The sequence below is a fragment of the Muntiacus reevesi genome, chromosome 5 (assembly GCF_963930625.1).
Source record: "Muntiacus reevesi chromosome 5, mMunRee1.1, whole genome shotgun sequence".
NCBI classification, from domain to species: Eukaryota; Metazoa; Chordata; class Mammalia; order Artiodactyla; family Cervidae; genus Muntiacus; species Muntiacus reevesi.
The window spans coordinates 103,371,432-103,398,969 of NC_089253.1; the positions used below are offsets into that span (position 1 = coordinate 103,371,432).

At 40.3% G+C, this 27,538-nt stretch overlaps 1 protein-coding gene across 1 annotated transcript in view; it reads left to right on the forward strand.

Moving 5' to 3' along the window:
• The window catches only part of PAPPA2 (pappalysin 2), a 294,762-nt gene that overhangs the window by 27,859 nt on the left and 239,365 nt on the right, over positions 1 to 27,538 (forward strand). The window contains exon 2 of the mRNA XM_065936954.1: positions 14,306 to 15,377. Within this exon, the coding sequence (XP_065793026.1) occupies positions 14,306 to 15,377 (1,072 nt within the window). The remainder of the gene's footprint in view (positions 1 to 14,305; positions 15,378 to 27,538) is intronic.

A 27,538-nucleotide genomic window follows, 5' to 3' on the forward strand; every position in this document is an offset into this window, starting at 1 on the left:
TTTATTTTTCTTGATGCTATTCTAAATGCTTTGTTGTCTTAATTTCACTTTCTGATAGTGTGTATAAGCACAAGAGACTTTTGCATGTTGGTATTGTATCCTGCAACTTTACTGAATTTGTTTACTAGTCCTAACAATTTTTTGGTGTAATCTTTAGGATTTTTCTGTATATAAAATAATGTCATTCACAAATAGTGACAGTTTTACTTCTTCCTTTCCAGTTTGGATGCCTCTTATTTCATTTTCCTTCCTAACTACTCTGGGTAGAACTTCCAATACTATGTTAAATAAAAGTGAAATAGCGAACAACCTTGTCTTGTTTCTGATATTTGAGGAAAAGCTGTTAGCCTTTCACCCTTGAATATGATTGTTGAAAAGTATGAACTTCTTATGTATGACCTTTATTGTGTTGAAGTATATTCCCTCTATATTGACTTTACTGAAAGTTTTTATTGTAAATGGAGGTCGAATTTGTCAAATGCTTTTTTGCATCTGTTGAGATGATCACGTGATTTGCACCCTCCAATTTGTTAATGTGGTGTAACACATTGATTGATTTGCAGATGTTGAACCATTTTTGCATCTCTGGAATAAATCCCACTTGATAATGGTGTATGATTTTTTTTAATGTATTGTTAAATTTGTTTTGCTAATATTTTGTTGAGAATTTTTGCCTCTATTTACATCAGAAGTATTGTCCTGTAATCTTTTTTTGTGGTGTTCTTGTCTATTTTTGGTATCATGGTAATGTTGGCTTTATTAAATGAGTTTGGAAGTATCTCCTCTTCTTCAATTTTGTGGAAGAGTTTGAGAAAATTTGTATTAAATCTTTTTTTAATGTGTGGTATAATTGGTCAGAGAAGCCATCTGGTCCTGGGCTTTTGTTTGTTGGGAAGTTTTTGATTATGATTCAATATCCTTGCTAGTAGTTGGTCTACTCCAAACTGCTATTTCTTCATGAAATTTCTTTTACTTGGAAGATCATTTGTTTCTGGGAGTTTATCCATTTCTCCGAGGTTGTCCAGTGTGTTGGTGTATAATTGTTCATAATAGTCTCTTACCACCCTTTGTATTTCTGTAGTATCAGTTGTAACTTCTTATTTTTCATTTCTGATTTTAATTGAGCCTTCTCTCTCTCTCTCTTTGCTGAGTGTAGATAAAGGTTTGTCATATTTGTTTATCTTTTCAAAGAAACTGCACTTAGTTTCATTGATATTTTCTATTGTCTTTTAGCTTCTATTTAATTTACTTCCACTCTGATCTTTTTTATTTCCTTCCTCTTACTAACTCTGGACTTGCTTTATTATTATTTTTTTTAATTTGTTAAACAATTCCTGTAGGTGTCAGGGTGTGTTGTTTATTTGTCTTGAGACATTTATTACTATGAGCATTTTTCTTAGTATTTCCTTTGCTTCATGTTTTAAATTTTGGTGTGCTGTATTTCCATTATCATAAGGTCATAAGGTATTTAAAAAATTTCTCCTTTGATTTCTTTGTTTACCCATTGATTATTCAGTAGAATGTTGTTCAATCTCCACATATTTGTGAAGAAAAAAAATTTTTTTTCTTCTTGTAATTGATACCTAGCTTTATATCATTGTGGTCAGAAAAGATGCTTAATATGATTTCAGTATTAAGTTTTTTGAGACTTATTTCATAGCTATATGATTCACCCTGAAGAATGTTTCATGAGCACTTAAGAATGTGTATTCTGCTGCATTTGAATGGGATGTTTTATATATAATGATTAAGTATATCTGGCTTAATGTGTCATTTAAAGCTAATGTTTCACCATTGATTTTCTGTCTGGATTATCTATCCATTGATGTAAGTGGGGTATTAAGTCGTCTACTATTATTGTATTACTGTCTATTTCTCCCTTTAGGTCTACTATTATTTTCTTTACATATTTAGGTACTCCTATGTTGATTGCATAAGTATTTACAAATATAATATCCTCTTGTTGAATTGACCCCTTTATTATTATGTAATACTCTTCTTTGTCTTTTATTATAGTGTTTGTTTTAAAGTCTCTTTTGTTTAATAACAGTATATGTGCTTCAACTGTCTTTTGTTTTCCATTTGCATGGAATATCTTTTTTCATCCCTTCACTTTTAGGCTGTGTGTGTCCTTATATCTGAAGTGAGCCCTTGTTGACAGTGTATAGAACAGTCTTTTTTTTTTTTTTTTTAATTATTTCATTCAGCTGCTCTACTAAAGAATAATTCTTAAAGTTTTAAGACGACATGACCCACATATTTGGCTTCAGTACCACCATCATTTTTCGAGTTACGTCACTTGATCTGATTTTTCTAACTCATGTGCTTTCATAGTTCAGTTTGGTGCTGAGTGATTTTATAAATTATGTTGATGACCTGGTCCCTCTGTTCCTCCCAAGAATGTGGTTTTGATAAGTAAACAACTGTTATAACGTGTTTGATTCTATCACATGTACATCCAAAGTTAAAAAATCTCAATATTGCATAAGCTCAGAGTTTCACCACATATATTGTGTTGGCTTAGCCTGTGTTGGCTTTGTAAGCCTTTTCTCTGCTAGACTGAGAACTCTCCTAAATGTGGAGATTGGTAATTTTTGTTTTTTATCAGAGTCTGTCTTGTTTCTACTTGGTAGAATTAAGGAAGCAGGGCTGAGGATCACTTCTGAGGGCATGTGGATGAGCTGTGCAGGTTTTTCTGTGATCCTAGTTCATAGTTGAAGGATATGAAGAGCAGCCCTGGTATGGGCAGATTTTATTTTACAGGTGCAGTTGGTTGCTGTGTGCTCTGGTAATTTTAAAGCTCAAAACCCAGAGTGGAAGTAATATTTACTTCTCCCCCTACCCAGTGTCTTTTAAAAATACTTACACTTTTAAAAAAATGGCAGTTTTAGATATGCAATAAAATTGGAAGGAAGATACATAGATTTCCCATGTATTCCTTGCCCATACTCATGCCTAGCTTCCTCCATTATCAACATCATTTACTAAAATAATCTTTTTTTTTTCAATTTCCGAGGATGAATCTATACTGATGCATCATAATCACCCAAAGACCATAGTTTAGAGTTTAATCTTGGTTCTGTACATTCTATGGGTTTGGACAAAAGTATAATGATGTATATCTGTTATTATAATAGCACACAGATTATTTTCACTGTCTGAAAGATCCTCTTTGCTCTGCCTATTCATATGTTTCCCCTCACCCCAGCGAACACTAATCTTTTAATTGTCTTCATAGTTTTGCACTTTCTAGAATACTATATAGTTGGTATCATACAGTATTCAGCTCTTTTAGATTGGCTTCTTTCCCTTAATTAAATGCATTGACATTTCCTTCATGCTTTTCATGAGTTGGTAGCTCATTTATTTTTAGCACTGAATAATATTGCATTGTCGGGATGGACTATAGTTAATGTATCCATTCAATTATCGTAGGATGTCTTGGTTGCTTTCAAGATTTGGCAATTATAACAAAGTTGCTATAAATATCCATGTACAGGCTTTTGTGTGGATAGAATTTCAATTTTTTTCTGGGCAAGTACCAAGGAGAATGATTGCTGGATCATATGGTAAGAGTATGTTTAGTTTCTTAAGAAAATGCCAAATCGTTTCCCAAAGAGGCTACATTATTTTGTATTCCACCAGCAATGTAGGAGAGTTTCTGTTGCCCAACATCTTCAAAAGTATTTGATGTTGTCAGTGTTCTGGATTTTGACCATCCTACTATAGGTGCATGAAAGTGACAGTGTTAGTCGCTCAGTCGTGTCCTACTCTTTGCAACCCAATTGACTAGCCTGCCATTAGTAGTTTCTTATTGTTGTTTTAATTTGGATTTCCCTGATGACATGTGACTTGGCACATTTTTTCATATGCCTTTTTGCCACCTATGTACCTTATTTAGTGAGGTATCTATTACAGTCTTGGGCTCATTTTTAAAATGGACCATTTCTTGCTTATTGTTAAGTTTCAAGGGTTCTTTGTATATTTTGGATAACAATCTTTGTTAGACATATCTTTTTGCAAGTGTTTTCTCCCAGCTTGTCTTCTAGTTCTCTGTGAGACAATATAATGTCTTTAGAAGAAAAAATAGTATTTAATTTTAATGACATTCAGGTTATAAATTATTTCTTTTATGGATCATGTTTTGGTGTTGTATCTTAAAAGGCATCATCATACTGAAGATCAGTTAGGTTTCCTTTCGTATATTATCTTCTGCAAGTTTTGCAGTTTTACATTTTACATAAGGTCAATGACCCATTTTGAGTTAATTTTGGTGAAGAATATAAGGTCTGTTTCTAGATTCTTTTTCTGTTTTTGTTTTTGCATGGGAATATCGGGTTGTTCCAGCACCATTTGTCGAAGAGACTATCTTTGCTCCATTGTACTTATTTTGCTCCTTGTCAAAGACAAATTGGTTTTATTTATGGGTTCTCTATTCTGTTCTATTGATCTATTTGTCTGCTCTTTCACCAATATCACAGTATCTTGATTATTGTAGCTTTATAGTAAGTCTCAAAGTCACACTTACCCCTTTTTAATTATAAAAATCAGATGGCCCACAAAGCAGCTACATCTACTTTAATAGTCATGGGGTGAAGGGGACACATAGTGGCTTGCATGTGCTTTCCTTTTGAGTCTTTCTAGTGGTGGAACTGGCTTAGCCCAGCTCCCCAGAGCCAATTGTACACATCTCTTCCCAACTCCATGTTCAGTGACATCAGTAAATTAGGATTGGCCATTATGTAAATATTTACATCATAGAAACTAGCAAATGTTACAAATGAGTATTTGTCTGGTTTTCTTCAGAGAGCCAGTTAAACCTGTATCTACATAACACTGATTTTATATTTAATTTGTTCTTCCCTTTGATAGTTCATCATCAAACTCCTTTTAGTTATCACAGATGTGTTTTATTAATCACTTTGTATGTGTTAGGCACTGTGCCAAGATCTTTCACATGTGTTATTTAATTCTCACAACAATGTCTTGAAGTAGGGGTGTGATCTCAACTTGAAGTTGAAGAATGCTGAAGAGAAGTGGCAGATAGATTTTTATTTTACAGGTATAATTTGCAAATGAGTAAACTGAGGTTCAGCAAGAAGATGTCACTTTTATGAGGTCATATAGCATAAACTGGAGACTGAGACTCCATATAAACTGGAGACCTAAGCTTCTGAATGACTCATGCTTGTAATCATCAAGCACTATGGTCTTCCCCAGCATTGAAAACTGTTCTGGGCTCTGAATTATGACTCCTAGCTTCTAGTGAACACTCTACACCCAGCCTGATAACCTGACTTCTCAGAACCTCAGGGTCCTCATCTATGTAATAAGGCTGGTGATGATAACAATCCTGCCTAGCCCACAGGAGGCTTTACCATTTAAATGATACTTGTACAAGATTGCTTTGGAAAGCTCAGGTCCTATATAAATGGGTGATATATATCATTACATGATAAGGAGTGAAGGGAAAAAATATTTACCAAAAGAACACCATATCACAGTTTAAAAGATTCAGCTAAAGTGGATACTCAATATAAATGTAGGTTCTATGGAATTTTATAGTGAATGTTTCTAAGTGAATTGGAAGGATGTTTGGTCTGGGAATGCCTGAACTTATCTTCTGGAGTTCTTTGGTTTTGGGTCTCCCTAACCTTCCTAGACAGCCTGATTGGTAATCAAGGTAACCTTAGTTTCATGGCAGATCTTATTGAAATTAAGTTATTAACACAATAGGCCAGTGCTGGAAAGTTGACATTTAGTAACTTTAGGGAGATTTTTTGCCATATTATATCCATGTTTTAATGAAGAATTTTCTTCACTTGCTGTTCACATAGCTATTTATACTTCCAACTGTCAGCATTATTTATTTTAGCTACTTATTTAAGGTTTATATTCTTCCCTATACCCAACTCCTCTTGATGCCAAGTAACCATTTGGTGACTATAGACATCCCCAGGACTGAGTACTGACATTAACAGCTAGTGTTGCTTCATAAGTATTTATTCAACAAGTGCATGGGTGAATTAACTATATGCAGCTCTTGTATTCCTATATTCCTTGTACTGCAATTGTCCATCCACAGGATTTGGAAATTTTCTTAAGTTGGAGCTAGTGTGCAAGGCAAGGTCAACCATGTGGTATTTCATGCTAGAGTTTATCTGCATGTTCTTAGCATATCAGAGACAGTTGACAGCAATAGGAAAGACTCCATGTGTTCCCTAACTTATATAGTCCAAGCCCCTTGTTGTGTTTACAAGAACAACCTTGACCTGTTTCACCTCTGGTGCTCTCCATCCTGCCACTGTGTGAAATGATCTGTCATTCTTTCTCCTGGCCAATTCTTACACATTTTTCAAGAGTAGGTTTGAGTCTCATTCCCTTAGGAAATCATCTCTGAACTATGGGTTGAAATTAGGTTCTGTTTTCACTCACTGATGTATTTATTTATTTTTTAAAATTTCGTTATTTTTTGCTATACAACAACATGAATCAGCTCTGTAAATGCATATATCCCTGCCCACTTGCGCCTCCTTCCCATCCCACCCCCATCCCATCCCTCTAGGTCATCACGGAGCGCTGAACTGAGCTCCCTGTGTGATACAGCACCTTCCCACGAGCTATCTGTTTTACACAGGGTAGTGTACATATGTCAATGCTGCTCTCTCAGTTTGTTCCACCCTCTCCACATCTTCTTTATCCGTTCATCTGTCAGTGAACATCTAGGTTGCTTCCATGTCGTGGCTGTTGTAAATAGTGCTGCAGTGAGCATCAGGGTACACATGTCTTTTTGAATTATGGTTTTCTCAGGAAACTTCCCTGGTGCCTCAGACAGTAAAGCGTCTGCCTACAAAGTGGGAGACCCAGATTTGATCCCTGGGTTGGGAAGATCCCCTGGAGAAAGAAATGGCAACCCACTCCAGTACTCTTGCCTGGAAAATTCCATGGATGGAGGATCCTGGTAGGCTACAGTCCATGGGGTCACAAAGAGTTGGACAGGACTGAGTGACTTCAATTTCACTTTTCACTTTCACTTTCAGGGTATAAGTCCAGAAGTAGGGTTGCTGGGTCATATGACTTCCCTGGTGGCTCAGACAATAAAGAATCTGCCTGCAGTATGGGAGACCTGGGTTCGAACCCTGAGTAGAGATGATCCCCTGGTGAATGGAATGGCCACCCACTCCAATATTCTTGCTTGGAGAATTCCACAGACAGAGGAGTCTGGCAAGCTACAATCCACGGGGTTGCAAAGAGTTGGACATGACTGAGTGACTAACACTTTCAACACCTGTGGTAGTTTTATTCCTAGTTTCTTAAGGAACTTCCATACTGTTTTCCATTGTGGTTGTTATCAGTTTATATTCCCACTAACAGTGCATGAAGATTCCTTTTTCTCTACACCCTCTCCAGCAGTTTTTGTTTGTAGATTTTTTGATGATGACCATTCTGACCGGTGTGAGATGATACCTCATTATAGTTTTGATTTGCATTTCTCTAATCATGGGTGATGTTGAGCATCTTTTCATGTTTGCTGACCATCTGTTGCTTAGGTCTTCTGCCCAATTTTTGATTGGGCTGTTCATTTTTCTGATATTGAGCTGCATGAGCTGCTTGTATATTTTGGAAATTAATCTTCTGTCAGTTGCTTCATTTGCAATTATATTCTCCCATTCTGAGGGTTATCTTTTCATCTTATTTCATCAGAAGGTTTTAGGCATTTATTGATCTTAATTCTGATATTATATTAAAATTATCTCCTATGTTGCTCATTCTCCCATGAGACTATAACTCCTGAAGGGCAAAGACTACCTTTACTTCCAAACTAAGAAGAATGTCTATGGCTGGCATGCACAAGATGCTCAGTAAATGTTTGAGGAGCCAAAAGGACTAATTCCAAGTGGAATTTCTTTTTCCAGAAGGAGCAAGATAGTGAGATGAAATGCAAATCCTTTGAGGCTTCGTGGGGTGACAGCCCCAAGCGACCACAGGATCCTCTTCCCACCAGCTGCAGGGGGTTAAAGCAGAGCACTTCCAGGCCAGAGGTTCACTGTTGGGGTAAAGCTGTGTTTTTCTGAGCACAGACTGCAATTCCGGTCTAACTGTAGTCTGGTTTACTCAGTCTCAAGGGAGAAGAGAACCAGATAATTTTCCATTCAATATCATACAGACTGGAGGAACAGATTTTCACCCCTACAGACTATGAGAATATAGAAAATGCAGGGGCTAGAAACACTTATCTACTCTGTCCTTGGAAATTTTGAAAATCCCCAGAAAGACACACTCATGATCTCATGAAAGAGATTGGGGTGGCTGGCAGTGATTCTCAGAGAGATGTTAGCATACTGTTCTTCAGTGCCACAGTTTCTTCTCTTGGAATAGTAGATTTTTTAGTGAGAACAGGGGGGCATATATGTCCATTTCAGCAGTCTTAAATATGAGTTGAATTATAGATAATAAAAGCCCTAATTAATTACCAATCCTAGACAATCAGTTAACTGTCTTCTCTAACAGCATTATAACAGTACACTTCATAACAGACACCTGTTTCTTTTAACTGCCTTTCATTCCACTAGTTTCCTGAATTAATGAGCAAGAATGTACTATGGCTATATAGAGGCCTCAGACAAACCTAAAATACTTCATCTGATATTATTCCTTAAATAAATGGTTTAAAAGAATTTCAGATGCTATTTCTACTTTCATGTCTGACTTAACTTATTAATAGCAAATTTTCTAATGCTTTTCCACTGGTGGAAATTCTAAGACCCCCAGCTTCTGTCTTCTGCATTTCTACCTACTGGGCAGCAGTGAAATCTTGGCTTGTTTTGTAACTATAGAATATCAGCAGCTCTCAACATGGTTTCACAAGAATCTGTATTTGTGAAAGTACCACATGTGATTCGGATTCACAGGTAGTGTTGAAGATAGTAATGTCTTCATTTAAGCTGCTATAACAAATATACCATAAAGTGGGTGTCTTCTTTTTTTCTTTTAAGTCAGAGGATAATTGCTTTACAAGGGCTTTCCAGGTGGTGCTAGTAGTGAAGAACCTGCCTGCCAGTGCAGGAGACATGAGAGACACAGTTTCCATCCCTGGATCAGGAAGATCCCCTAGAGGAGGGAATGGCTACCTACTCTAGTATTCTTGCCTGGAGAGTCCCCATGGACAGAGGAGCCTGGCAGCCTAGAGTCCATAGGTTCGCACAGAGTCGGACATAACTGAAGCAATTTAGCATGCACGCACATGCTTTACAATGTTGTCTTGGTTCCTGACAAACAACAAGGTGAATCAGTCATAATTATATATATACCTCCTCCCTTCTGAGCCTCCCTTCTTCCTTCCATCCTACACCTCTAGGTGAATGGGTGTCTTAAACAAAAGAAATTAATTTCTCACTGTTCTGGAGGCTAGGAAATCTAAGATGAAGGCACCAGCAGATCTGATATCCAGTGAGAATCCTCTTCTTGGTTGACAGATGTTTGTCTGTCTTCTTATATCCTCAGATAATGGAGAGCAGAGAGAGGGGCTAACTCTGTCCTTCTTAAAAGGACACTAATCCCATCATGAGGGCACCAGCCTTATGACCTAATAACCTCCCAAAGGCCCTGTCTCCAGACATCATTACATGAGACAGTAGTGTCCCTATAAATGAATTTGGGGGGGTGATGGGAAGTACACATGTTCAGTTCATAGTAATTGGATTAGAAAATTCTATTTGTTAAATATGCTTCTTTTTTTTATGGAATGAGTGCAGGGCAATGCTTCACCAATTATTTACCCTCCTCCTATAGATGAAGTATGAAAAGTGGTAATACAGCAAATAAAATGCAGTTATCCAGGTACCTAGTGAGGTTTCACACATACTGCTTGGACATCTTATTAAATGAAAGTAAAGAATCATTACTTTCATAATCATTTAAAAAGTAATACTTCTATATACTTCCTACAACTCCCAACTAGAACTATTTTAATACCCTTGGCCAATAAATTCTTTCTATTAATAATATAATTACTAAACTTTAGATTAATCAAACTAATGTAATAAGAAAATTCCATCTTCTGTGTAGTGTGTCAAGAATTTAGAGATAAAATTTTAGACACATTATAATTTTAATAACTTCCTTTGAGTTAAATAGACTTCCCAGGTGGCACAGTGGTAAAGAATCCGCCTGCCAGTGCAGGAGATGTTGTTCAATCTCTGGGTCAGGAAGATCCCCTGGAGAAGGAAATGGCAACCCACTCCAGTATTCTTGCCTGGGAAATCCCGTGGGCAGAGGAGCCTTGTGGGGGTATGTACTACCGGTTGCAAAAGAGTCAGATACAACTTAGTGATCAAACAACGAGATAACTAAGTAGAAACAATTACATTGTTGCTACTAGAATATAAGTTCTAAGGACAAGTTTTAACATTCTAAGTTAAAATGTTCAGAATTGAAATTATAAGATTTTGGCAAGTCACAAGCTTATTATCTAGTAACTTATATGTCAAGCCTAATAATGTATACCCCAACTCATATATACCTGTATATATGCAACAAATATGAAATAGTCTCCTCCTCAATTCTCCTCTTAAAAACCAGCAGATATTTACTAGTTGAGAGTGACTCCATGGTTCTGATACTATTAAACATTGCAGCGCTTTTGTTCATAGGTCAGTAGATGGACATGGTTGAGGCTAAATGTGTTTTCGAAAATGAGTGAACCAAGCAGAAACTGTGAAGCAGGGAATTTACTGTTGATCTCACTAGGTATGTCTGCTCTTTGAAAATCCACCCAGATAAGAATATGTAAAGCAGTAGTTCTTACACTCCTTTACCATACAGACCTCATTGTGAAAACAAGCATACAACGAAAAACCCGATACTGATAGATTATGGTGAATGGTGTTGGATTCGTGATATCCAAAGAAGAAGATTTAACTTTGGGACCAAGGACCAGTCTTGATCACTCAAGAGGTTTTGTACATCAGAGTTTTATTAAAGTGAAAAGGGACAGAGAAATCTTCTGACATAGACATCAGAAGAGGGATGGAGAATGCCCCCCTCAGTAGAGTTAGCAAGGGAGTTATATACTTTTTAATTAGTTATTATAATAAATCAAAAGAATGTCTCAAGTTAGTGAAAATTTTTCCAGACCCACTCCCACAATCTACATTTAAGGATAACAGGCTTAGAACTTAACAATAGAAAGATCCTACCAGACCCACTCCCATAATATGGATTCTAAGATATCAGGTTCAAGCCGGTTTTAGAAAAGGCAGAGGAACCAGAGATCAAATTGCCAATATCCACTGGATCATCGAAGAAGCAAGAGAGTTCCAGAAAAACATCTATTTCTGCTTTATTGACTATGCCAAAGCCTTTGACTTTGTGGATCACAATAAACTGTGGAAAATTCTGAAGGAGATGGGAATACCAGACCACCTGACCTGCCTCCTGAGAAACTTGTATGCAGGTCAGGAAGCCACAGTTAGAGCTGGACATGGAACAACAGACTGGTTCCAAATAGGAAAAGGAGTATGTCAAGGCTGTATATTGTCACCCTGCTTATTTAACTTACATGCAGAGTACATCATGAGACATGCTGGGCTGGAAGAAGGACAAGCTGGAATCAAGATTGCTGGGAGAAATATCAGTAACCTCAGATATGCTGATGACACCACCCTTATGGCAGAAAGTGAAGAGGAACTAAAAAGCCTCTTGATGAAAGTGAAAAAGGAGAGTGAAAAAGTTGGCTTAAAGGTCAACATTCAGAAAACTAAGATCATGGCATCTGGTCCCATCTTCTCATGGGAAATAGATGGGGAGACAGTGGAAACAGTGTCAGACTTTATGTTTTGGGGCTCCAAAATCACTGCAGATGGTGACTGCAGCCATGAAATTAAAAGACACTTGCTCCTTGGAAGGAAAGTTATGACCAACCTAGACAGCATATTAAAAAGCAGAGACATTACTTTGCCAACAAAGGTCTGTCTGGTCAAGGCTATGGTTTTTCCAGTGGTCATATATGGATGTGAGAGTTGGACTGTGAAGAAAGCTGAGCTGAGTGCTGAAAAATTGATGCTTTTGAACTGTGGTGTTGGAGAAGACTCTTGAGAGTCCCTTGGACTGCAAGGAGATCCAACCAGTCCATCCTAAAGGAGGTCAGTCCTGGGTGTTCATTGGAAGGACTGATGCTGAAGCTGAAACTCCAGTACTTTGGCCACCTCGTGCAAAGAGTTGACTCATTGGAAAAGACCCTGATGCTGGGAGGGACTGGGGGCAGGAGGAGAAGGGGAGGACAGAGGATGAGATGGCTGGATGGCATCACCGACTCGATAGGCATGAGTTTGAGTAAACTCCGGGAGTTGGTGATGGACAGGGAGGCCTGGCGTGCTGCGATTCATGGGGTCGCAAAGAGTCGGACACGACTGAGCTGAGCTGAGCTGAAGACACCAGGGTTAGTCAGAAGGTTGTCAGGAAGGAGGAACTGTTGTCAAGCAGGATACACTGTTGTTATACACCCCTAGTACAGAGTTTAAACTGAGCTGTTTGTTGTGTAATCATCAGTTCGAGCCTTAAAGAAGGAGAAGAAGAAGAAAACAGTTTTATGTGACTAAGACTAAGGAATATAGAGGGAAAAAAAAAATGTTTGTCCTTTCCTCCTTCTCAAGAACCCCAGACCCCTCTCTCCTCAGGGACCTCCAGACTTCTTATCAACCTGCCTAGGAATTGAGTCTCTCAATACAAAACCAGAATATCACCATTATATTATTCCTAGTCATCGCTTGTAAGTATAATTGGTAGAATTACTAGATTGGGGAGGAGTTGCCTTTGTTAAAAAGAATATTTTATCTTTTAAACCACAAGTTATTCAAGACAGAAGAGAAGATGATCTATCATTTTATGAAAGCATAGCTACTTTTGATACTTGTCTGCAGAGTTCAGAGGAATAAGTAAAATTCTTGCCTGGGGAGTGGGTCAGGGTCTGGGGAAGAATGACTCTTGATATTAGCCTCCTGTGTCTATCTAAAGGCCAGTCAAATTTTCTATCATCCATTCATTCTTTTTTTTTTATTAGTTGGAGGCTAATAACTTTACATTATTGTAGTGGTTTTTGTCATACATTGACATGAATCAACCATTGATTTACATGTATTCCCCATCCCGATCCCCCCTGCCGCCTCCCTCCTCATCCCATCCCTCTGGGTCTTCCCAGTGCACCAGCCCCGAGCACTTGTCTCATGCATCCAACCTGGGCTGCTGATCTGTTTCACCATAGATAATATACATGTTTCAATGCATTCATTCTTAAAGCAGTATTTACTAAGCATTTCCTGTGTGAATGTACTACCTCTATGTAAATTACAAGAGTGTGTAAACTACATAGACTCTGCCTATGTACTGGAAGAGGTACTGGGAGGAGGTGGTGGGCTCATAACTGCAGATGGCTTTGCTGGGAACTTTCAAGGCCTCCGAATTGTCTTCAGCCTTCCTCTTTCATCTGTTACATCTGACTACTGCTTCCTGCTGCCAAATTCTTAGTGATATAGTTATCTACAAGAATTCTCTGCTTTGTTTATGGTACTTAATACTCCTGAACCTGCAATGAATAAGATGCTAAGGCAGCATGTGATAAAGAGCTTCATTTATCTGGGAAGGTTCCATTGCTGTACTGTGGTAGGCATTATGGGTTATAAGAACAATCATTCTTATAGTTTGACTAGGTTTTATAGTCCAGGACCATGTGGCAATGCTCCTTTGCTTACTTTGGGGAACAACTGTTCACTTCAGATGGGTGTCCTGGCCCTTAGGCATCAGAGGGAATAACATGTCTGGGATGTTACAGTCTTTTCCTTATTTTCCCCACAGGAATCATCATTTCCGTATTCAATAGAAAAAAAAAATCTTTTGGGGGAGTAGGAGATTACTATCTTTTGTAAAAACTACAAAGGCCCTTGTGAATTCTCAGGAAGAGGAAAGAGAAGAAGGCATGGATACAGAGTCAGCCTGAGAAATGTTTATGACAAAGTAGTGAGGATATTTGTCACTTGCACTAAACATCCCCTTCCAGCTTCCATTCTGGTTATTTAAAAATACTGGAATGTGTTAAATTGAATCTCAAATTAAATTCCTTTGGGGAAAGATGTTGCCAGAACATCTAATATGGGGTACTGGACAAACATCTTAGGTGGGGACTCTGTATCAAATTTTTTTTTTTTCCCTTTAAAAGCCTACATTCTTGCTATTTATATGGGTTTTCTTCTCCCTTTCTCCATCCCTTTTGTATCTGGTATTTCTCCCTCGACTCTTCCTTCTTTCCCAGGTGTGTTTGATAACTGCTCCCACACTATCAGTGACAAGGGCTGGGCCCTGGGGATCCGCTCAGGGAAGAATGTGGGAAGGCGAGATGCTCGCTTCTTCTTCTCTCTCCGCACCGACCGAGTGAAGAAAGCCACCACTGTGATGGGCCACAGTCGCTACCAGCCGGGCAAGTGGACGCACGTGGCAGCCACTTACGATGGACAGCGCATGGCCTTGTATGTGGATGGCACTCAGGTGGCTAGTAGTCCAGATCAGTCTGGTCCCCTGAACAGCCCCTTCATGGCATCTTGTCGCTCTTTGCTCCTCGGGGGGGATAGCTCGGAGAACGGGCACTCTTTCCGTGGACACCTGGGCACACTGGTCTTCTGGTCGACAGCCCTCCCACAAAGCCACCTTCAGCACAGTCCTCAGCAGCCAATGGAGGTGGAGGATTTGACCACCCTGGTACTGACCGCCAGTTTTGAGCCCCTGGAAGAACAGTGGGCCCCCTTTAGAGACGGGAAGTACCCACGGCTTGAGGTTCTCCAGGGCTTTGAGTCAGAGCCTGAGATTCTGTCCCCTCTGCAGCCGCCGCCCTGTGGGCAGACAGCGTGTGATAACGTGGAATTGATCTCTCAGTACAATGGGCACTGGCCCCTCCGGGGAGAGAAGGTGATCCGCTACCAGGTGGTGAACATCTGTGACGACGAGGGTCTGAACCCCACGGTGAGTGAGGAGCAGATCCGTCGGCAGCACGAGGTGCTCAACGAAGCCTTCGGCCGCTACAACATCAGCTGGCAGCTGAGCATCCACCACGTCCACAACTCCACCCTGCGCCACCGCGTTGTGCTGGTGAACTGTGAGCCCAGCAAAATCGGCAACGACCACTGTGACCCCGAGTGTGAGCACCCACTCACGGGCTACGACGGGGGCGACTGCCGCCTGCAGGGCCGGTGCTACTCCTGGAACCGCAGGGACGGGCTCTGCCATGTGGAGTGCAACAACATGCTGAACGACTTCGACGACGGCGACTGCTGTGACCCGGACACAGCTGAGGTGCACAAGACCTGCTTCGACCCTGACTCACCCAGGAGGTAAGGGACCGGGGTTGGGGGGTGTCCCGCTTGGAGGGTGCATTCCTGACATCATTTTATCTTTTTGGCTTCTGGAGACAAAAAGAGTGTTCACGCAACCTCCCAATAAAACAATTATCTACTCCACCAGATAGCAGTGAGCTTTCATCAAGTCCTAGATGTTGTGCTGGGTAATTAGGGACACATGGATGACTAAGATGAAAACACGACCCTTACCAAACTCAATTTCTGTGAAGCACACAACTGTGGATGTGGTGTGAACTACACATGCACCAGGTGCTTGAGATACAGGACAGCTGAACGACTTTATCTGTCCAAGGAAGCCAGGGCATCTTTGCAGAGAACAAACAAGGTATACATTGATAGACACTGCTCATACATGAGTTGGGAGACCCAGGTTCAATTCTTGGGTTGGGAAGACCCACTGGAGGAGGAAATGGCAACCCACTCCAGTACTCTTGCCTGGAGAATTCCACGGACAGGCTACAGTCCATGTTATTGCAAAGAGTCGGACACGACTGAGGGACTAACACTTTCACTTCACTTTCACTCTTTTTACAGTCTTAGGTTTCCAGCAAAGTAGCACAAATTCATGAGGAGGCCCCATGTGTGCTTAATCTGTGGTGCAGATCGAGCAGTTCAGCAGCTTTATGAACCTAAAATGTTCCACATCTAAGCACAAGTGCAGTCTTCCTTTTCTGCTCCATTAAATTTCATTCTCCACATGGTATTTGGAACAGTCCCACTGGAAAGGTAAATCAGATCCTGTCACTTCCCTCCTTACATGTTTTCCTGCTACACTTAGAATAAAATCCGAGCCCCGCTCCTGCCTCCTGGATCACAACCTGATCCCTGTCTACCTCTCTGGCCTCTCCCCCACCCCAACCTGGTTCTCCACACCCACACTACACAGCCTCACAGACTCTCGTCTGTTCTGTTGAATACATCAACCTTGTCCCTGCCCCAGAGCTTCGCACTAGCTGTTTCATCTTGGAATCTTCTTTTCCTTAATCTTCCCTTGGTGAGTTTTCTCTTGTCATTCCAAAACCCATTTAAATGTCACCTCCTGGTGAGACCTTTCCTGATCGTCCAATCTAAGTTGACTAGTCAATCTCTATTATGTCAACTAATTTAAATTATCTCCAAAACACTTATCACCTCTGGTGTTTTTCTTGTGCACTTGTTTATTTGTCTTTCTCTGGCCTGGAATATCAGTTCTTATTACATTCCCAGTGCCTAGAGCAGCAGCTGAAGCATATTTGTCTATTTTATGTTTATTTTAATGAATAAATGAATCTGATGTGTCATGTATTGTGAGAGAGAAGCCAATAGGAGGATTTTTGCTTGGTGGTTGATGCCGGGGTTGAGGACTCTTAGAGGGAGTTAAGAAAGGATAGAGGTGGGTGGTAAACTTGTTAATTTGTGCATATGGACAAGGGTTCCCTACTTATAACTTGTACTTTTGTATGAAATATAAAATGCCTCACACCTGAGCTAGGGCGTAGTGTTGGTGGGAGTGGAAGGATTGGATCTTAGTTTCCACCCAATACCTGAATGACTGCCTTTGAATTTTTTGGACACGATTTGTATGGTAATTCATGGTCTTGTGTGTGGGCAGTTCTCTTGATGCCCCTATGTGTGGGCGGTTAGAACCAATTAGTAGATTCTCCTATATCTCAGACATGTGATGTCAAAAATGGTAAGATTTGCAAAGAGGGAACAGAGTTGAATTCCAGAGTCCTTGCTACTTAACCAGATATGTAAATTGTACAAGTCACTTTTGGAAACTCAGATGTCTTGTCTGTAAAATGAGGGTGGTTGCAGTAATACTTGACATTACCTATAGCTTTGGGTTATTTTGTGAAGGAAATGAAATAAGGTACAGCAAGTGTGTTAGTCACTCAGTCCTGTCTAACTCTTTGCAACACCATGGACTGTAGCCCATTCATGGCGTTCTCCAGGCAAGAATATTGGAGGGGGTAGCCATTCCCTTCTCCAGGGGATCTCCCTGACCCAAAGAATGAACTCGGATCTCCTGCACTGCAGGCAAATTCTTTACCATCTGAGCCACCAGGGAAACAGGTACAGGAAAGTACTTGGTAACTCTAAAGTTTTCAAAGTACAAAAATAGTTCTCAACTACCATTAGTTATTATCATTATTAGAACTGACAGATGGGAAGCCTTTGTTTACATAATAATACCCAGGGAACTGATCGTATTACCAGAAATATTTGCATAAGAAAGATTCTGTTTGGGTTTGGTTTTTAGATTTTGATAACCTTAAGCAGAAGCTAAACCTCACTAACAACACTGTTTGCCAACTCAGGATCTCCAGAGAGCTCTCCAGGCAAATCAGGCTTGTTCTCATTTGTCTACTAGCTCATTACAACAACACACTGCCTTGACTGAGAGAGATGTCTTTCATGGGACCTATGCATCTTTCTCCTTAGAGTGGCCTCTTATCTCTCTGAATCCTTACTGCCACTGCTCTTACCCAGGGATTTATAGCCTATTCCCCTTCCTGCTTCAGAGTTGCCATGGTAACTTTTCATTTTCTATCTGTGGACCCAGACGTGTTTCAAACTTTCTTACCCTTACATGCAAAACTTGCTTTGCGGAATAAAAGGAACTATTCATACTTTTTTGGTTGCTGTTGTTGTTTAGTTGTTAAGTTGTATCTGACTCTTTTGTGACCCCATGAACTGTAGCCCACCTGGTTCCCCTGTCCATGGGGTTTCCCAGGCAAGAATACTAGAAAGGGTTGCCATTTCCTTCTCCAGGGGATCTTCCTGACCCAGGGATCAAACCCGAGTCTCCCGCACTGGCAGTCAGATTCTTTATCACTGAGCCACAGGGAAGCCCAATTAAATGCCCTTGGTTAAAATATCAAATATACCAAAGACAATTGTACCAAAAAATAAGGAATGGCAATCCTCTGCCTGACTCTTCCTCATCCTTCTCGACTCTCTAGCCTTGCTTCCATCTTTAAATATTTTACTTGCCTTTTTGGTAACAGCCTCCATATACATATATCCAAACATGATATTTATAGTACTTGATTCATCTATTTTATTTTTAAAAAATTTGGGTGGGGAACATGCACATGGCTTACATTAGTTCCCTGACCAGGGATCAAAGTGACGCCTTTGGCAGTGAAAGTGCAGAATCCGAACCACTGGATCAACTTATGTTCATCAATTTTAAACATTATGTTTAAACATTAATTTTAAATATTATGACTTGCTTTTCTTAGAAAGATGAGAGTTTTACTTTTCTCCTACATCACCTCTGCATTTTTTAATATAGTAATTGTACTGTTTTTAATTGACTCACTTATATATATTTATCATATTGTGACTATGAAATATTTTTCTTTTGGTTGCAGAACAAGGTTCTGTTCTGTTACTATCTTTTCTTTCTGGCATAGCGCTTCCACTTCCCCGTACACAGGCACCCTATCCCTTGAGTCTCTATTTCCTCCTTCCCTTCTATCTTCCTTCCTTTTTGATATCTTCATTTTCAAATGCTTTATCATATCTACAGAATAGATAAATAGATCTATAGAAAGTATCTTTTTTTTTTTTAACACTCCTCTGCAGTTCTCCCTTCTAGTTCATTCCATTTTTCTCTCCTCTTCCAACTTTATCAGTTATATTTAGTTCTGCTGTCCAGTTGTTACCCTGAAATTTCTCATCACTGATTTTTTGGGGAGATTGGAGTCACTGTGTCCTGAATTGCATGAATACCTCTTAATTTACAGCTTAATTTTTTACTGGAAAACCTCCTTAATTAACTTTCTAAGAAAGGATGTTTTAGGTAACTTTTCCAGAAAAACGTTTCTCAAAATGCTTTTATTTTGCCTTTACCCAAAACTGATAGTTTGTCCTGGTGTAAAATTATGAGTTGGGAAACATTTTCTCTTAAATTTTTGAAGAAATTCATTAATTGCCTCTAGCTTCTATTCTGATAATTATGTGTTTTAGAGGTGAATTTTTTTCATATTAAAAATCGTTTTGAATTTTTAGCCGTGTTACTTTAGGGATTTTGTGATAATTTTTAAAGGGTTGGCCTTTTACTCTTCTTTTGTTGATATTCAATGATCCTTTCAGTTTGGACACATGGCCCTTATTGTTGTTGTTGCTCAGTCACGTCCAGCTTTTTGAGACTCCATGGACTGCAGCACGCCAGGCTTCCCCATCCTTCACCATCTCCCAGAACTTGCTCAATCTCATGTCCATTGAGTCAGGGATGCCATCCTTATCTCTGGCAAATTTTCTGAAATTATTAGTTTGATGTTTCTTAATTCTCTGATCTCTTTTTCCCCTCTGAAACTTCTGAGGATTGATCTTCTGAATTTATTCTGTCCTTTTTCTCTCATATGTTCTATCTCATTGTTATTTAGTTCTATTTTTTGGAGATTTCCTTGAGTTTATCTTCTAAATCTTCTGCTGAATTTTTTTTTTAATCTTCAGTTCAGTTCAGTCACTCAGTTGTGTCCGACTCTTTGCGACCCCATGAATCGCAGCACGCTAGGCCTCCCTGTCCATCACAAACCCCCAGAGTTTACTCAAACTCCTGCCCATCGAGTTGGTGATGCCATCCAGCCATCAATCATATATTTAAGACTTCACTCTGATTTTTCTATATTAGTCTGTTTTGAAGGATGCAACCGTTTTCTGAAGCTAAAAGTAAGATGAATTCTGAATTTTTTTCCCAGTGCAGTATATCTGATTCATCTGTAGTCAACTTTTATTTTTCCTCCCCCCCTTCTTAATTCTGATCTGTCTTTCATGCTGGTAGATTTTCTCAAGTGTATAGTGCTTATTCACAACAAGAAACACACTTTTATAGCCCTATTATTATGATTTAAAAAAGGATACTCATTTGTGAATTTCTTCTTTTAGGGGGAGAAACCTGAAGACAGTGGAGAGGATAGGTTTTCTTTTTCTCAGTTCCCTTATACTTATTTCATGGATAGACCTTTTATTCATACTCCATCTTCTCAGCCTTGTATTTCTTGTGCTGAATTTTTATTATTAAAAACGTTGAATGTTTTTCATAACTCTTATTGGCAGGAACCATATTTTGAAAAACAATTATTTATCAAGTTTCTCTGATGTGCCTGCCACAGTAACACAAGCAAAGGGACAAATATAAAGAATACACAGAGTAAGTGTTCATATCTTAGTGGAGGGGTTTAATAGTTTTATCTAAATCCCTGAGTTTAAATCCAGTCTGAGCCCCTAAAAGCAGAACATAGAGTGTAGACTGCTTTTCTATGCCACAGCCGAGATTGTTTGAAAGGACTTTGGTTTCACAGAGATGTAGATCTCTGGATTTCTATGAGGGCCTATGACTTAGTAGAGTTAGTGGTTGTCTCTGAACTAAATTACCAGTATCTAGCATCCCTATTGGGCTTCCCCGATGGCTCAGCAAGTAAAAATTTGCCTTCTGTGCAGGAGACACAGAAGACATGGGTTTGATTCCTGGGTCAGGAAGATTCTCTGGAGAAGGAAATGGCAACCTGCTCCAGTATTCTTGCCTGGAAAAACCCCAAGGACAGAGGAACCTGGTGGGCTATAGTCTAAAGGGTCACACAGCATCAGACATGACTAAGCTTTCAGGTATCACATGGCAAGGCCTGGCATACCATCCCTATTGTTACAATTAAATCACAGTGCTCAAGTTCTCAGTTCCTTTATTCTGTGACTCTGAAGGACCCAACTTCAACAAATGTTTTATCAGACATTTTTTGAGAAGCAGCATGTGCCAGACACAGAGTCCCTCTATTCAGGAACTCACAGTTTAGTAGGCGTTGGTTGGAAAGTGGGGGACACACCTACAGACATGTTACTAACGTGCAAGTACAGTGATGGCTCTATGAGCAATCCTCTTCATTTTTCCAATCCTACTTAATGTTCCCTCTTCCCCCACCCACAGCAAGAAACCAGAAATGTAGCCCAAAGGAGTTCCTCTCCCAAAGGCTCTGAGAGGAGGAGAGAGTCTGAGGAGTCCAGCACCAAACATCTGTAACCCAGATGCACCTATCAAAGGGAGAGTATTTATCAGACTTGGGACTGGTCAGAAGGAGATATGAATTATAGATAACATTACCCAGCCAGTTGAACAGAACTACCAAGATAGAGAAACTTGGCTTGCGGAAAGCGAAGGCTACATAGGCCAGATGTCTATTTCTACATAGGAGCTGCCCTAAGAGAGGGTCTACAGTTGCTGTGGGAAAGAAGGGCTTGAAAGTCCTCTTTAGTAAAATCCCAAATGTCGTTGGCTACGCCCTACGATGCATCTTAGAAAGCCAAGCCAAGGGAATGTCTATGCCCTAAGGGAAACCCAGCTTCCCTGACCTTTGCAGTCTGCAGCTTCTTTTTTGGTCATGACTTATTTTTGTTATTTTTCTCTCTAAAATTATGTCCCAGAGATGAAGGGTGCTTTGCTGCTGAATCTACTTTCCAGCCCTTGTTCTACCTCTTCTTTTCACATGAGTTTAGTATCCAACCAAACCTAGAACACGGTGTTTACCTCTTTGCTTTGGTTTCTGTCAGATTTCATCACTCCATTATCATGTGGAGGAGGACAATCATCAAGTAAAAATAAACGACTGAGCATAGTTTAAGCGAGTTTTCAGCCACCTAGTGTCACATGCTCTGAAGCAGACAAAGGGATGACGATGGCATGCATTTGTTTTCTGATGCCTGTGGTGGGCTGCGGTTTCTGTGTCTTGGGGCCTCATTGTCTCTTCTCTGCCTCATTGCCTGAGTTTTGATGGTGAGGAGTGTAAGGGCAGAAAGACTATTGTATATAGCAAAGCTAGAGTATGATCCATGCTTGCATTTGTGCTAAGGTGCTTTAATCATGTCTTATTCTTTTGCAACTCCATGGCCTGTAGCCCACTTATCTCTTCTGTCCATGGGGATTCTCCAGGCAAGAATACTGGAGTGGGTTGCCATGCCCTCCTCCAGGGGACCTTCCCGACCCAGGGATCGAGCCCACGTCTCTTGTGTCTCCTGCATTTACAAACAGGTTCTTTACCACTAGTATGACCTGGGAGGCCCCAGAGCATGGTCCACTTCCCTCTAAATGAATCCTCAGGAGGGTGGACTGGGGGGTGCCCTAAAGGAGCGTGCCAGAGAGTGGTGCCTGCAGTTGCACACTCTTGGATGTGTATCTCAGGACAGGAGGGCTGATGCACATGCCATCCAGGGGAACAGGTGGAGAAATGGATGCTGCATAGGGCTGGGTGCTCCGCTTTAGCTCTGCTTTGCTCACTCACCCTCTGTGCCTGTTGAGCCAAAGGAACAGTTGGACTGGGCCCCTGCAGCGGCGGATCTGTTAAACATCAGCCAGGCTTCATTATAGGTTTCTTTTGAAGTTGGGATTCAAAGTTCCCTGCAGCCAAAAAAAACATGGATGGGGAAAATAAGTGTAAGGGGATAGAAGAGGGCAGAGAGGAAAGAAATGAAGGAGAAACTTGAAAACCAAACAGCAAGAAAACCTCTGAACCCCTCCACTGAAATATGCCCAGGCCACCCAAACTCTAAAGAAACAAATCTTCCTTTCTTATACACACTTTACCTGGCAAAGGGAATAGATGGGAAGGAATAGGAGAATAACTTGCAGAAAGCTCAGAAAATGTGCTAACAAATAGAAATGTCTCTCAGTTGCTTTCCTACAGGCCAATTTCTCCATAGTTTCAATAGGTACTATTTTAAATCATATCCACAATTTTTCTGTTCACCTAGCTGGCTCAGTGAATCTTTCTCCCCAGGTGAGTGGGGAGAGGTTGTTTTTCTCCTTTTCGGGGCTATTTTCTAGCCAAATAGGCCTACTTGTGAGAGAGCCTTGTGGTATGTCTGGGTTAAAAATATTTCCTCTTAGAAAAATTTTAGGAGAGACCCTGGTCTCCAAACACATTCAGTTGTTCAAGATACTTGGGTATTTTCCTAGGAGCTGGGGTGCTGGCCCTGGTACCCTGGCCGGATGCCAGTCTGTCTCAGAGGATTTCACTTAGGGATCTTTTCTTAGAATTTAAGCCTAGGAATCTGAAAGACAGCTGCAGACTTACACATGTTTTCCTTTTTTTTTTCCTCTAGGAACTCTGTTTGCATTTTAGTTTAGTGACTGAATGGAAGTCACAGACAAGTAGGTTGGGGAGTGGATGGAATATGTAGTTTGGCCATCATGGGTTTTTCTGAAGATTTGTTTCACCCTCAGGAGGAAGATGCTGATTCACTTATTTTCTGAACCCTGGTGCATCTCTCACTTCTTATCAGGAGCTCTATCTGCAGTGGTAGACCTGATTCTCTTCTCTTGATGCTTGGCTAATTCCTACTTTCAAGTCCAGTTCCCATGTCACTTCCTCTTTCCTAGGAATAGTCCTTTGTCCTCAAATAGAGATTGGTTTAGTCGCTAAGTGGTGTCCGACTCTTGTGACCCCATGGACTATGACCCTCCAGGTTCCTCTGTCCATGGGATTCTCCAGGCAAGAATACTGGAGTGGGTTGCCATTTTATCTCATTTGATCCCTCGTGACTCAGATGGGCTTCCCCGATGGCTCAACAGGTAAAGAATTTGCCTGCAATGCAGGAGACACAGGAGACGTGGGTTCGATAGCTGGGTCGGGAAGATCCCCCAAAGAAGGAAATGGCAACCTGCTCCAATATTCTTGCCTGGGAAACCCCATGGACAGAGGAACCTGGTGGGTTATAGTCCATAGGTTCGCAAAGAGTTGGACACGACTGAGCGACTAACACACACACACAAAACATTTCATTCATACCACTTTTCATCCCCTATTGCCATCACTCTGCTTTAATCCCACTGTCTTTCACCAGTGTTATTACAATAGCCTCCTAAGACGTCTTCCCGCGTCTTTTGCTCTTGCACCCCACCCCTGCCCCGCCCAGGTCTGTTTTTAACATAGCAGCCAGAGTAACCCTAGTAGACTACACTTCAGATCAAGTCATTCTTCTGCCCGGATTCTGCAGCAGCTTCCCAGCTCACTCAGAGTCAAAGCCAACAGCAGGGCAATGACCGATGGGACCCTCATCGGTTTGGCACCAGTTATTCTGTGGCCTCGTCTCCCACCAGGCTTCCCTTATTTACTCCATTCCAGCCACAGCAGCCTTCTCGTTGTCCCGTGGCTTAACAGACACACTCCTGCTGCATAAACTTTTCAGTGGCTTTTCATTCTGCTAGAATGTTCATCCTCCAGATTCCTACATGGCTAGTGTTCTCACTTCCTTCCAGGCTTTTTTTCAAAAGCACCTTCTACTGAAGCCTTTCCTGGTGACCTCAGTTAAAATCCCAATTCCTCTAACTCTTCGTGATTTCTTCTCTGTTTTATTTTTCTTTTTAGAATCTGACACTAACAGGCTACATAGTTTTAAATTTTGCTTAATGTCCATATTCTCCATTAGAATGCAAGTTCCATTAGAGAGTGATTTTCTATATGTTTGGGTTATTATTTTACCCTAGCACTTAGAAAAACAAATGCTATGAGTGTTCAACAAATAACTGTTGAATAAAGGAATATTCTTACCCTCATATAGTGGTTGGCAAACTATGTCCTGTGGACCAAATTTATCTAAGCACCTGTTTTTGTAAATTAATTTTTATTAGAATGAAGTCACATGTATTTATTCACATGTTGTCCATCACTGCTTTCACATGGCAGAGTTGTGTAGTTATAATAGAAACTGTGTGGCCCACAAAACCTGAAATATTTACTATTTGGCCTTTTACAGAGAAAGTTTGCCAACTCCTTGAGTATGTGTTTACCACACAATGTTATAATTATGTAAGCTTCCCAGGTTGCACTAGTGGTAAAAACCCGGCTGCCAATACAGGAGACTTAAGAGACTCAGGTTCAATCCCTTGGTCAGGAAGAACGCCTGGAGAAGGAAATGGTAACCCACTTCCATATTCTTGCCTGGAGAATCCCATGGACAGAAAAGCCCAGTAAATTATGGTCCATAGGATGGCAAAGAATGGGCATGACTGGAGGGACTTGGCATGTACACATTCACACATTATCATTCTCCTTCGTTATTTGTCTCTTGTACAAAACTTTAGGCTATTTATTCACAGTTCTTGTAGCATAGGAAGTACTCAATTGATATTTTTTAAATGAATTGACATATATATGAATGCAAAATCAGTGACTTAGGGGAAATGACAGTGTTGGGCAAGGCTTTGAGAAGGGTAGAGTATGCTACTCGGTATTGAAGGAAGACGGGTATTCAGAATCTATATTCTAGCCATCTTTCCTACTGGCTCCCTTACTGTGGTAGGATTGCCATATTCAGATGTAAGTAAAATAACTACAGAGACCCATGAAAGGTGAATGTGTTAGCTGAGGGAAAGGCTGTAAGTCATTTTGAAAACAGTTTTGCTTATTTATTTTATTTTTGGTTGCACGATGTCTTTGCTGCTGTTCATGGGCTTTTCCCTAGTTGCTGTGCACAGACTTCTCATTGCAGCGGCTTCTCTTGTTGCAGAGCACAGGCTCTAGGCATGTGAATTCAGTAGTTGTAGCACATGGGCTCAGTAGTTGCAGCTCACGGGCCCTAGAAAGTGTGGGCTTCAATAGTTACGGCTCCCAGGCTCTAGAGCACAGGCTTAGTAGATGTGCACAGGCTTAGTTGCCCTGCAGCATATGCAATCTTCCCGGACCAGGCATTGAACCCATGTCTCCTGCACTGGCAGGCAGACTCTTTACAACTGAGCCACCAGGAAAGACCCCTGGGTAAGCCATTTTACTCATTGTCTCATTATTTGAGTGACTGAACTCCCAGATGACTCTGAAACTATGAAACATGGAGTAAAGTTTATAATCAAAGCAATAGTCAGTTACAGTAGCCAGGAAGTAAGATGCATCCTCATTAGCTGGGAAGACAGTGATTGAGAGAAAGAGCAGATTCTGCAAAGGGGTGCAGGGCCCTTCAATGAGACATGGCCTCTTTGAGGTGATGTCAGAGATTAGCCAAGTTCCTACCAAACATTTAGCTTTTGTGGTTGTAAAAAACAGAAATTCACTCAAGTTAACTAAAAAAAAAAAGAAAGGATTTATTGTACAATTGCAAATGGGCTGGAGCTACAAGGCTGCTAGGGACTAAGGCAGGTTTTGCACTCTGTTTCTCTGCAAGGTTCTCTATAGCTTAGTACATCTGCACCATTCACACCTTGTTCCTAGTTTGCTGGATTACTCAGAGTTCCTATTCTCTTATGGCTTTGTTTTAAAACTAGACTCAGCTTTCTGCAGCTCCTGCTTTATCTCATTGAGTTTTAAGATTCATATCCAATTGCTAATTGCCTCAGCCTCTTGCAGAATTGTGGCTCAAATTCTGCAGATAATCAACAGTGACTTGGCCTAACTCATCTCTATACATCAGGCTAGAAATCATAGGTTTCTGGCCAGCTTTGAATTTAAGCAACTGTGACCAAAACACAGGATGACAGGGAGGGCTCCTCAGGGTTCCCAGGCAATATCTCTCAACTGGTGCCAACACTCTGGGTAGAGCAAGCTGGTTTTTCATCTTTACTTCTTGGAGACTCCTGACATGCATAATTTCTTAGACCTTGGTATTCCTAGTAATGTAATTCCCACAGAATTTTAACGCCAGTTTTATTCTTAGGATTTTGTGATTTTCAATTCAAATCTCAAATATGTCATAATACAGGTAAATTACCTTTTCATAGTTAAGATATACACACATAAATATATATATATACATATATATGGTACTATGATAGCTTTATATTTATCTACCATGGATCTATCATCTACCTATTTTATCAATAAAACATTTGGCATAATTTATTTTATGCAATGCTCATTATAGCTCTAAGAAGCAGATATTTTGATTATCTCCATTTTATGTAAGAGAGAACTGAGATTGAGACAGTTAACTGTTATCACACAGTAACAGGACAGTGACTGAACTCTGACTCCAGAGCCTGTGTTACTACCATTCTACGCTGAGTGTCAGCTATAATAAGTCTTACATGCCTAGCAAAGTACTTAGCTCATAGTGAGTGCCTAATAAATATTAGCTTGCTTTAATTATAGAATGATTGTTCCAGAGGATGTGTATCTCAAGGGATGAGGGAGAGAAAATGGAAATAACTGTGTGTTTAATACTTA